Source organism: Myotis brandtii, unplaced genomic scaffold, assembly GCF_000412655.1.
Source record: "Myotis brandtii unplaced genomic scaffold, ASM41265v1 scaffold115, whole genome shotgun sequence".
Lineage (NCBI taxonomy): Eukaryota > Metazoa > Chordata > Mammalia > Chiroptera > Vespertilionidae > Myotis > Myotis brandtii.
The window spans coordinates 20358171-20368835 of NW_005353967.1; the positions used below are offsets into that span (position 1 = coordinate 20358171).

Below are 10665 nucleotides of genomic sequence, written 5' to 3' on the forward strand. Positions count from 1 at the left end.
CCGTGCATGAATTTCATGCACCAGGCCTCTAGTATTCAATAAAGGGGTAAAATTTCTGTTTAGCCCATATTTAAAACACCTCAAGAATTTTAATTCATGTCTATTTTCTTCCCTCCCACTATTTTCTTTCTCTTAACATCTTTATTTTCAATATACCATATTTATTTAAGTCTTACCAATGCTTTACTTCAGGAAACATAGTATTATTCTATAGTCTAGCTCAAACATGTCAAACTCAAAGGCTAACATAGGCCAAATAAACAAGGTATAAGTTTATATGGGCCACAAAAAAACAAAAGCTTCAATTTTCATAGAAACATAGGTTTATTTCAATAGAGACATGCTGAATACAAAGGGCTGAAATAAATGAGTAATTGTTAACATAAAATAATAGAACATTTTAATAAAAATTAATATTTTTTCTTGAACATTAACTTACCAGACACTGAATAACTGCACAAATTAATAAGCATAACACAAACAAATATTTTTCTTGTTCTCCAAAAGTGAAATATTTCCTGTTGCACACACCAAACAAGTCAGTCCAAGGCTAATGACGTGGCAATTGGCTGCTAAAATATTCGCTGCTAGTATTAGTGGAGAGAAATGATGCTCCTGCGCGTAATGTGCGTAAGGGAAATGCATGCAACACGATTATATTAATCGGTCATTAGTGAACGTTGTAGTTTGTTTTTCATAATTATGAATAACAGAATATTATAAAAATTAAGTTATAAATTTTTATTAAAACGTTTCTTACATACCGTTATATTGGCTGGGCCACAAAAATACTCGTTGTGGGCCACATGCGGCCCATGGGCCAAGTGTTTGACATGCTTGATCTAGCTAGTCTGTCCTGCCAGGTCCTATCAAATCTTATCCTAATATATAAAAACCCAGGGTCCATAACGATCCTGCGCGTAATGTGCGTAAGGGAAATGCATGCAACACGATTATATTAATCGGTCATTAGTGAACGTTGTAGTTTGTTTTTCATAATTATGAATAACAGGATATTATAAAAATTAAGTTATAAATTTTTATTAAAACGTTTCTTACATACCGTTATATTGGCTGGGCCACAAAAATACTCGTTGTGGGCCACATGCGGCCCATGGGCCAAGTGTTTGACATGCTTGATCTAGCTAGTCTGTCCTGCCAGGTCCTATCAAATCTTATCCTAATATATAAAAACCCAGGGTCCATAACGACTGACCAAAGGCTCGGCCAAACACTGGAAATTAGTCCTGCAGTCAGTGCTGGGTTGCAGTGACCCAGCACTGACTGCCGAGGGGGCTGCAGATCAGGCCTGAAGAAAGGCAGGGTCTGATCCGCAGCCTCTGGGGCAGCTGTTGATTAGCTGTTGCCTCTCTCTTTCTTTCCAGGCTTCGCCAGCAGCTGTGCCTCTCTTTCTCTCCAGGCCTCCACGGGACTGCTGATCAGCCCCACCTCTCTGATCAGGCCGGAGATAGGCCCAGAGACACTGACTGGCATAGAAACCGACCAATCAGAACCAAATCTGGGTGAACTGTGAGGAGCCAATGGCTGCCTAGGAGGCGGAGCTTTTGATGCTGACTGGCATAGAAACTGACCAGTCAGAATCAAATTGGCCGGCAGGGTAGGGCAGTTGGGGGAAAGATCAAGCCTGCAGGGGAGGGCAGTTGGGGGCAAAATCAGGCTGACAGGGGAGAGCAGTTCGGGTGAGATCAGGCCAGCAGGGGAGGGCAGTTGGGGACGAGATCAGGCCGGCAGGGGAGGGCAGCTAGGGGTGAGCAGGCAGGCAGGCAGAGGTAGTTAGGGGCGATCAGGCAGGCAGCAGGTGAGTGGCTAGGAGCCAGCAGTCCCAGAGGGATGTCCAATTGGAGAGGGTGCAGGCTGGGCTGAGGGAACCCCTCCTCCATGTATGAATTTCGTGCACTGGGCCACTAGTCTCTCCATAAGCAAATAGTGGTGACCACAGATGCAGAAGAGATCTTCTATGTGACTCCTCTCAGCATCTCTGTACAACACAGATCCTGATGCCAACTGGCCCTTTCCAGTCATGGTCAAATGGAAAAACAAATTTAGTCAGAGTTTAAAAGAGGTGGGAACATCAACCTAGAAATTCTGATGTGGAAAAAGCCTTAAGGTTTCATAGTAGGGATTATTTTCTTTGGCAATACTGCCACATAAACAAATATTCCTGGCTGGCTACTCAGTGAGGCAGCACCAGGTTGGCATTTACACTCTACAGAAAAGGTACCGAAGGAAGAATGGTCTGAATACTTGCTACAAGTCATACAGATAGACAGCAGCACATTCTGGGTATACACATGTAATTCATTTAGTTGTTGTTGTTGTTGTATAAGTAATGCATGCTTCTTGTAGAAAATAGTCAATGAAGATGAGCAAGAGAAAAAAAGCACATCATCCCGGGCACTGACCATATTAACGTTGACATTATCTCCTTGTGATTTTCTATGTATAGGTGTAGACATCTATATACGTACACGTATTATTTTTCTGAATGAAACTACAATGACTCATAATGATTTTGCACTCAACAAAATACTGAAAATGTCTTTTCGTGTTTGTAATTACATTTATTGGGGTAACATTGGTTAATAACATATAAATTTCAAGTGTACAATTCTGTAACACCTCATCTGTCTGTTGCATCGTATGTTCACCACCCAGAGGCTAGTCTCCTCCTGTCACCGTGTACTTGACCCCCTTTACCTCCTTCATCCTCCCCAGCCCCTGCCCCTCTCATAACCACCATACTGATGTCTGTGTCTATGAATTTGTTTTGTTCATTTGTTGCTTTCTATCTTATATCCCACGTCTGAATGAAACTATATAGTTCTTGCCCTTTTCCTCTGACTTATTTCACTTAGCATGATACCCTCTAGAACTATCCATGTTGTCACAAATAGCAATATTTCATTCATCTTTATGACTGAAGTTACTTCTGCCCCTTCACAACCTGCCTCTACTGCTGCTGCCTCACCCGCTTGCTCTGATATGCCCACCATCAGATGTTTCTGCTTTCTGCCTCACCCGTTTGCTCTAATGTGTCCACCATCAGATGTTTCTGCCTTCTGCCTCACCCGTTTGCTCTAATGTGCCCACCATCAGATGTCTCAATGTGTGTATCTCTCAGACGTGTTTGTGTGTTGAGCAGGGAATCCTTTGTTGAATTATAATTGTCCAACTTGTAACTTTTCAGGGGAGAGACCAAAAGTTTCTCACACACTGCCATGATGCGGTTACTCTCTTTTTGTGTTTTTAATATGTAATAATTCCATAACATTCCATTTTATGGTTATACCATTACTTAAGTAGCCAGCCCTTTTTGGATGTACATACTGTATCAAATGTTTGTTATAATATTTCTGAAGTGAATGTTCATGTCCATACAGATTGGGATTTTCTTCCCTAGTGTCAATTCCTAAAAGTGGCATTGCTGGGCCATAGGATCTGTACAGCTTTAAGGTTTTTATACACATCACTAAATTGCCTGAAGAAAAGTTATACTAATTTAAGGCTATTATACCCTGGGCAGTTGAAGACTTTGACTCTGACCTTTGGAGCTGCAATTATGTGTGTTTACTACATTAATTATCCAGTGACATTTACACCCAGTATTTGACCTTGTTCCTAGGATTGTTTCTGGTGATGAACTTGAGCTTGGCGCTGGTATCTGTGGATGGACCTAGAGGTGTTCATGGTGGATTCGCCAAGGCCTTGGAAGCAAATTATTTTGCTCTTTATAGCAAGCCTCACCCAATGGGCTTCACTCCCAAAGGCTCAGCATCCAAGAACAGATTTTAGTTCAGGGTTCAATATATTCAGCACAATAATGGAGTAAAAAGCAAGGGAGAAACCCAGAATTTTAAAATTTGCATGAATATTTATTTAGTGAGCTTAAAAAGATATGTGAATGGATAGCTACATGCATAGGGGGGAAAAAATGGAAAAAAACACCAGAAGATAAGGTAGTGGATCCCACTCCTCGGTTTTTGTTGTTTTATTTTGTTTTGTTTGCAACCATGGATACCTTTGATGTTCAAGCTGAGCATTATTAAACTGAGGATGGATTGCTGAGGGACAGTATGACAGATTACACCCAATTCAGTATATGCTTACAAAGGACTGTCCATGCCTAGCATTCTTTTAGTCATGAAATAACCACCCTCAGTTTCAAATTCTAGTCCTGCCACTTCCTGTGTCCTTGAGCATGTTCCTTCACTTTCCTCTTCTGTAGATACTAATTCCCTAAGATTGCAGTGAGTAGAAATTAAGTGTTTAAAGCAAGTAAGGGCAGCCCCCAGAACCATGGTAGTCCTCAGTAAACGTTTGGTGATGAACTCACGCCCTAAAGAGCTGACTTTGATTTAGTGGATTTTTCATGGGTTCTGTTTGCTCATTGTACTTAATCACTATCTGATATTATATTGTTTATTTTCAAATTTGCTACTTTATTGTCTGTCTCTCCATGAGCACAACAGCTGTGGAGAATAACCTCTGGCACACAAGATGATGAATACTTATGGTCCCAGTGACCCAGCCTTGTGACCTGGAAGCCCTTCAGCACAGAACCGACCCGTCCCTCTTATCTCATTATTTACTGATCTGTGCTTGGTTCCAGCCATCCTTCGTTACCTGAAGAATGATGGGAAGATCCATTTGGTGGTTTTCAACAACCTGCAGCTGGCTGACGGCAAGCGGCACAGGGTCCTACTGAAACTGAGCCATTTGCAGCGAGGGGCTGGCTCCATAGAGCTCTATGTGGACTGCACCCAAGTGGATTCTGTTCACAACCTCCCCAGAGCCTTTTCTGGCCTCACACAGAGTCCTGCGTCCATTGAATTGAGAACTTTCCAGAGGAGGGCACAGGTAGGAACCCACAAACCGTTCTTCGAAGTGAAAAGATGAGCTGCTGAGGCTCAGGGGACGCAGCGGGAGGTTATGAGTAGGTCTAATTCTGGCTGCATGGTAGAATCGCCTGCCAAATTTGATAAACCACAGATAGAGGGCCAATCCTGAAGATGAACTGAATCAGAATCTATAGGGGTGATGCCTGGGCAACAGTGTGTTTTAAAATACTGATTTTAATGTGAAGTCAAAATTGAGAACTTCTGCCCCGGCCAGTGTGGTTCCGCTGGTTGGGCATGATTCTCCACACTGAAAGGCTGTGAGTTCAAGTCCCGGTTAGGGCACATACCTCGGCTGTGAAGATGTTTCTCTCCCTCCCCCTTCTTCTCACTCTAACATCAGTGCATGTCCTTGGGTAAGGATGTGAGAATTAAAAAAATTGAGAACTGCTTTTAATGATAAACAGATTTTTGGGATACAATTTTCAAGTTGGAAATAAATTACAAAAATTTAAAGACTATCTTAGGATCATCTATTTTTAATTTTTCTATAGTTATTATTTTTAACAAAATTTTAAAAGAATGATTGGAAAATGCCAAGCAATAGGAACATTTTTCACAAGGTCTTATCAGAACATCCCTAACAAACAGGATCTTTTTGCCAACTTAGTTCCATGTGCCCTTAAAAATTCCATCTCTTCTGTCTTCTTTTTTATGCCATGATGATGGTAATTTTTTCATTATATCACTGCACCTACTACAGAAATTGCCACATGTATTTATTTTAGAATTGCGTGCTAGGAAATACTTCATTTCCTATAAAGAACTACTATTCTTTGTCCTTTCCATTAATTATAACTCTAACTGGTCATAGTTCCTGAATTTTATCTGATATGAAAGTCAGTGCCAAAATCAGTAACTATGTTCATCTGTTGTGGCCCATAATATTGTTGTCCTCTCGCTATCAAGTCTCATTTTCCATTTCTATTTTATTACATGTGCTTTAGTTACAAGCTGCGCTGAGCCCTTTGAACAAAGAGGCAGGGTGTAAGCAATGATTTCCATTACAGCTAAGAATACTGAAACATTTTAGATAATATTTTTTAAAAACTATAACTCTGATACTAGACTTTTGTGCTTAAAAAATAGGAAGCATTTTTAAGCAGAAATTCCAAGAAAATTAAAATCCACATTTTTTATTTTTGTAGAGATAGATATAGCTCTATGCATATATATTTAGTGTAGATTTATATAAGAGAAAAAAATGAATACTAAACTTTATTTCTGAACTTCCTAAGTAGCCAAAATCAAAATGAAATTATGTCACTGACCATTTCAGAAATTAGTGTCTAGCACCAAATAAGTCAAATTTCTAAAAGCCAGGAGTCAGCCATGACAAGGGTCATCAGAAACTATGCTTATTGGAAATTTCTCAGAAGTCCTAGCTCCTTAGACTATCAGCAGGGACCACAGTGCTCTATGTTTAGTCACCTACTCATTCAGTCAGTCAGTCAACAAATAGGCACATTCCAGGCCACTGTGGTGGGTAAAACAGTCATAGTCCTGCCTCCATAGACCTTACAGTCCAATGTCCAACACACTATCTGTTGCATAGCACATGTTGAATACATCTTAACTTAGCTTTAAAAAGTAGAATTCCCCTGCAAATCCTTAGCATACTCATTTTTTAAATAAAAATGATAACTTTACATTTGCAGATAATATAACATTTCTCTGTCATATATAGATATAATAATGGATATGAGTAAGTTACAAAATAAAGGAGTGAGGAAACTGGCTTTGTGACTAACAATGAATGATTGACATGAACCAGTAAAGTGAAAATATGATGCCAACTACCTAATAATCATAGAATATACTGTTTATTCATTCTCATAAGCCAACAAAATCCGAGACTTTTCTAAAACCTGAAGCCAGGACATTCTAAAAACAATACTCTTTAAAATTGGAATGAATAAGTAAAATATTTATTACAGTCTAAACTTCATAAACAAATTCCAGATAATTCTAAGCGGCTCCTCAAAATAACTGTTTACCATGAAGGAAAAAGCCTGTCTTCTTCTCAGAGCCACTTTCATGAACTTTGAGGCCAAGTTGAATGTCAGCATTTTCCTCAGCTCCTGGCTGAAGTTCAAAGTTGCTTCAGTGAAAAGGATAGGGCTGGCAGGATTTAGGAAAAATGCAAACCCACAACATTACATAAGATGTCAGGGTCCAAGTATACAGGGCTAGTCTGTTATGAAAGTTGTGTGAATATGCAGACGCATTGGCTTTGAATGCACTAGCACTGTGTGGTATGAATCTGATTTTTCTCCAGGATTTCTTGGAAGAGCTGAAGCTGGTGGTGAGAGGCTCGCTGTTCCAGGTGGCCAGCCTGCAAGACTGCTTCCTGCAGCAGAGCGAGCCACTGGCCACCGCGAGCACAGGTGTGGGCTCTTGGGCACTTTGCATACCTTCTTCAACACAGACAAACCCCCATGCTCCCGAATGGGCTGGGTCCCATCACCAAAGGGTGGGCTGTCCACAAAGCGGTCCTACGGGAGGTATCTCCAGAAATCAGGCTCTTCGGCCAAAATCCAGGGCAAGGAATATTTTCATTGCCCTTTTTTTTATTTTTATAACTCACATGGATTTTGAAGTCTCCAGTGGCATCATGACCATTATTTTTGAGATGAATTACACCAAGTTAAATTCCTACACCCTAGGATTTTGTCATGATTGTTTTCTGGGAAATCATTTGCTTTTGAGTGACTGTAGAAATGGCTGTCACTGGCTGAATGCTCCTTACCTTTCGTTGTTGCTATAGGAGACTTTAATCGACAGTTCTTGGGGCAAATGACACAACTAAACCAGCTCTTGGGAGAAGTGAAGGATCTTCTGAGACAGCAGGTAACAACCAAGACATACCATCAGAAAAGCCCCGAGAAGCTCTGTGTGTGAGCTTGTGGAGTAGCAGGCTTACAGCACGGCAGCGGGCAGACCTGCAGCCAGGCTCGTGCAGCCCGGCCCACGCAGCCCACCACCCTGGGACTCTGACACCAAGGCTCTGGAAATGGGGGGCAACCATGTGCTAAACACACCAGGGCTCCAGGCAGAGGGGGAGCCATTAAGGGTTACTTTAGAACTACTTTAAGAAGTATTTAACAGCTTGCTACACATGGATTCTTTCATTCCTGGATTATGTATCAGGTGCTCCTTTTCAATCTTTTTTTTTCCCTCTTCCCATTTCTAAAGGTCAAGGAAACATCATTTTTGCGAAACACCATAGCTGAATGCCAGGCTTGCGGTAAGTGCTTTTCTAGTAACTGGCTCATTCTGAGCTGGACGAGCAGATGCAGACTGATGAAGGGCCCAAGCTGGGGTGAGGCAACATTGGCTGCAGTTTCTGGAGGTTTGGCACAGAGGTGGAGGGAAGAGAACTTCATTGAAAACCCAAATTTTATTTTGTGTCGGTTATGTTCCCTGGTGGTGAATAAGCCTATTGTTTTTCTTCTAGGTCCTCTTAGCTTGCAGTCTCCAACCCCAAACACACTGGTGCCCCAGGCACCCCCTGCACCCCCAGCACCCCCAGTGCGCCTGTGTGACTCCAACTCATGTTTCCGCGGAGTCCGATGTACCAACACCAGAGATGGCTTTCAGTGTGGGCCCTGCCCCGAGGGCTACACAGGAAATGGGATCACCTGCTCTGACATTGATGAGGTAAGAATTCAACTGCACAGGGTAGAGGCTCCCTAAATATCTTGCACACCATGCAGCTAATAGAAAAAGAAGCCAGGCTGATGACTAAGGGATGACTTGGGTTGTCCTCCAGGCCACTTAAAAACTACTTCCTGATGAGTCCTTCGAGACCATGAGCCACTATGAGCAGTGGGAGGAAGGAGGCATGACACATGGTTGTGGCTGTGTTCGTAATACATCTCTCTGTGTCTCCAATTCTTCTCGTTGTCCATGTTGCTACAATACTGAGATTTCAGCTTTATACTCTAACATTGCTTGTTTTTCTTAAACAGTCTGTGTTATACTTGTGATTTTTTTCTGCACTTTTGCAAATGTGGGAGGGGGGAGATCTGTGTAAGGGTATATTCCAGAGGTTGCAACTGATTTCTTCAAGCTTCCTAAAAAATAGAAAAGCAGAGGGGAGTCTCAAACCAATGAGACCTGTTGAGGCCCCATAACCTGTGAGTAACCAAAAGTGCCAGGGATGGAGCCAGAAAGAGCCACACAACAAATATCGGCTGGTTGGATGGCTGCCAGATCTGCCGATGCAGAATGTTTCAAGATCATGACTAGCCAGTCAGTATTCTAGTCCCCAAGTAGTGTTCATAGTGGGCAGCAAGGCTGCCATCAGAATGTGCCTTTCCCCTCCCAGCCAGCCAGAGGAAGGTCAGAAGGAGACGTGGAAGGGGTGAGGAACATGCAAGGACCTTAGACACACACACACCACCCCCTTGTAGGTTTGTGGTAGCGCTCCACTGATTACCGCCCCAGGTAGTAAGCAATTAAGATGGCCTCTAGTAATCCCTCAATTGCAGAAACATCTGTACACAGTTCACAGAACTGCATCTGGTTTTTATCCGTGAGCTGGAAATTTCTCCTTTTGAAAGGGCCAGCAGTGGTCATGTTTTTTACATTAGTTGAACTGGTTAAAAAAAAAAAATCTCCTAGACTCCAAGGGCCTGGGAACTGCCATGGGCTTGCTAGGACGCAGAGACAGGCCCAGACTCTGATGGATCACATCCAACTGAGGAAACAATTACCCTAGCTTTGTGTTTTCAAGGTCTTTTCTTTTGAGTAGTTGGTTCAATAACGCCTTTGGACTCACCTAACAGCCAGCCATCAAGTGGTCTGAGAGCACTGTCCTTTCATTGATCTGTAAATTCCAAGTTAGAATATCAGGGACTTGACCCTGGGAAGCGGAGGGATTAACATTAAGACCCTTTCCAGTTGGCTGTGCATTATTCTGTAACCCAGCAAAACAACTCCAGATTGTGTGAGTCAGGGATTCCTAGGGTAACAATGACATTGGAAGCCTTTATTTCCTTTTACCATTCTGGTCACCAAAAACTGATAGTTAAATGAATAAACAAGCTGTGCAGGTAGATAAATGGAAGTGTGAGAGTGTTTTCTCCATGGGACTAATGACTTTGAATTTTTTTTTCTCTCCAGTGCAGATACCATCCCTGCTACCCGGGTGTGCGCTGCGTGAACTTAGCTCCCGGCTTCAGATGTGACGCCTGCCCGGTGGGCTTCACAGGGTCCATGGTGCAGGGTGTGGGGATCAGCTTTGCTAAGTCAAATAAACAGGTGGGCTGACGTTCTTTTCTACCCTAATTGCCAACCGAGAAACCCTGGTTGGTTCCCACCTCCTTCTGTATAAGCCTTTACCTGCTTGAGCAGGCGATGCCATGTCAAATCTCCCGGGGCCAGTGAGCAAATTAGACATTTACTAACTCATTTCTGAGTTTGTTTGTAACGTTTAGTAGGGAGGAAACTCTTAAATTGGGATGACAGAGCATCACTAGAGAAACAGTGAATGAGGTAGCTCTGAAGATGGCCATGATCAGAAGCTGTTTTAGAGATGAGAGGATTTCAAGAGTAGAAATAATTCCCTGAGAAAACCCCCCCCCACTAGGAGGAAACTAAATTGGGATGACAGAGCATCACTAGAGAAACAGTGAATGAGGTAGTTCTGAAGATGGCCATGATCAGAAGCTGTTTTAGTAGAGAGAGGATTTCAAGAGTAGAAATAATTCCCTGAGAAAACCCCCCCCCACTCCCACCTCCCCAC

At 42.4% G+C, this 10665-nt stretch overlaps 1 protein-coding gene across 1 annotated transcript in view; it reads left to right on the forward strand.

Moving 5' to 3' along the window:
* THBS4 (thrombospondin 4) overlaps positions 1–10665 on the forward strand; it is a 58307-nt gene that overhangs the window by 25000 nt on the left and 22642 nt on the right. The window contains exons 4-9 of the mRNA XM_014550153.1: positions 4631–4878; positions 7195–7303; positions 7684–7766; positions 8112–8163; positions 8374–8576; positions 10044–10181. Coding sequence (XP_014405639.1) covers positions 4631–4878; positions 7195–7303; positions 7684–7766; positions 8112–8163; positions 8374–8576; positions 10044–10181 — 833 coding nt within the window. The remainder of the gene's footprint in view (positions 1–4630; positions 4879–7194; positions 7304–7683; positions 7767–8111; positions 8164–8373; positions 8577–10043; positions 10182–10665) is intronic.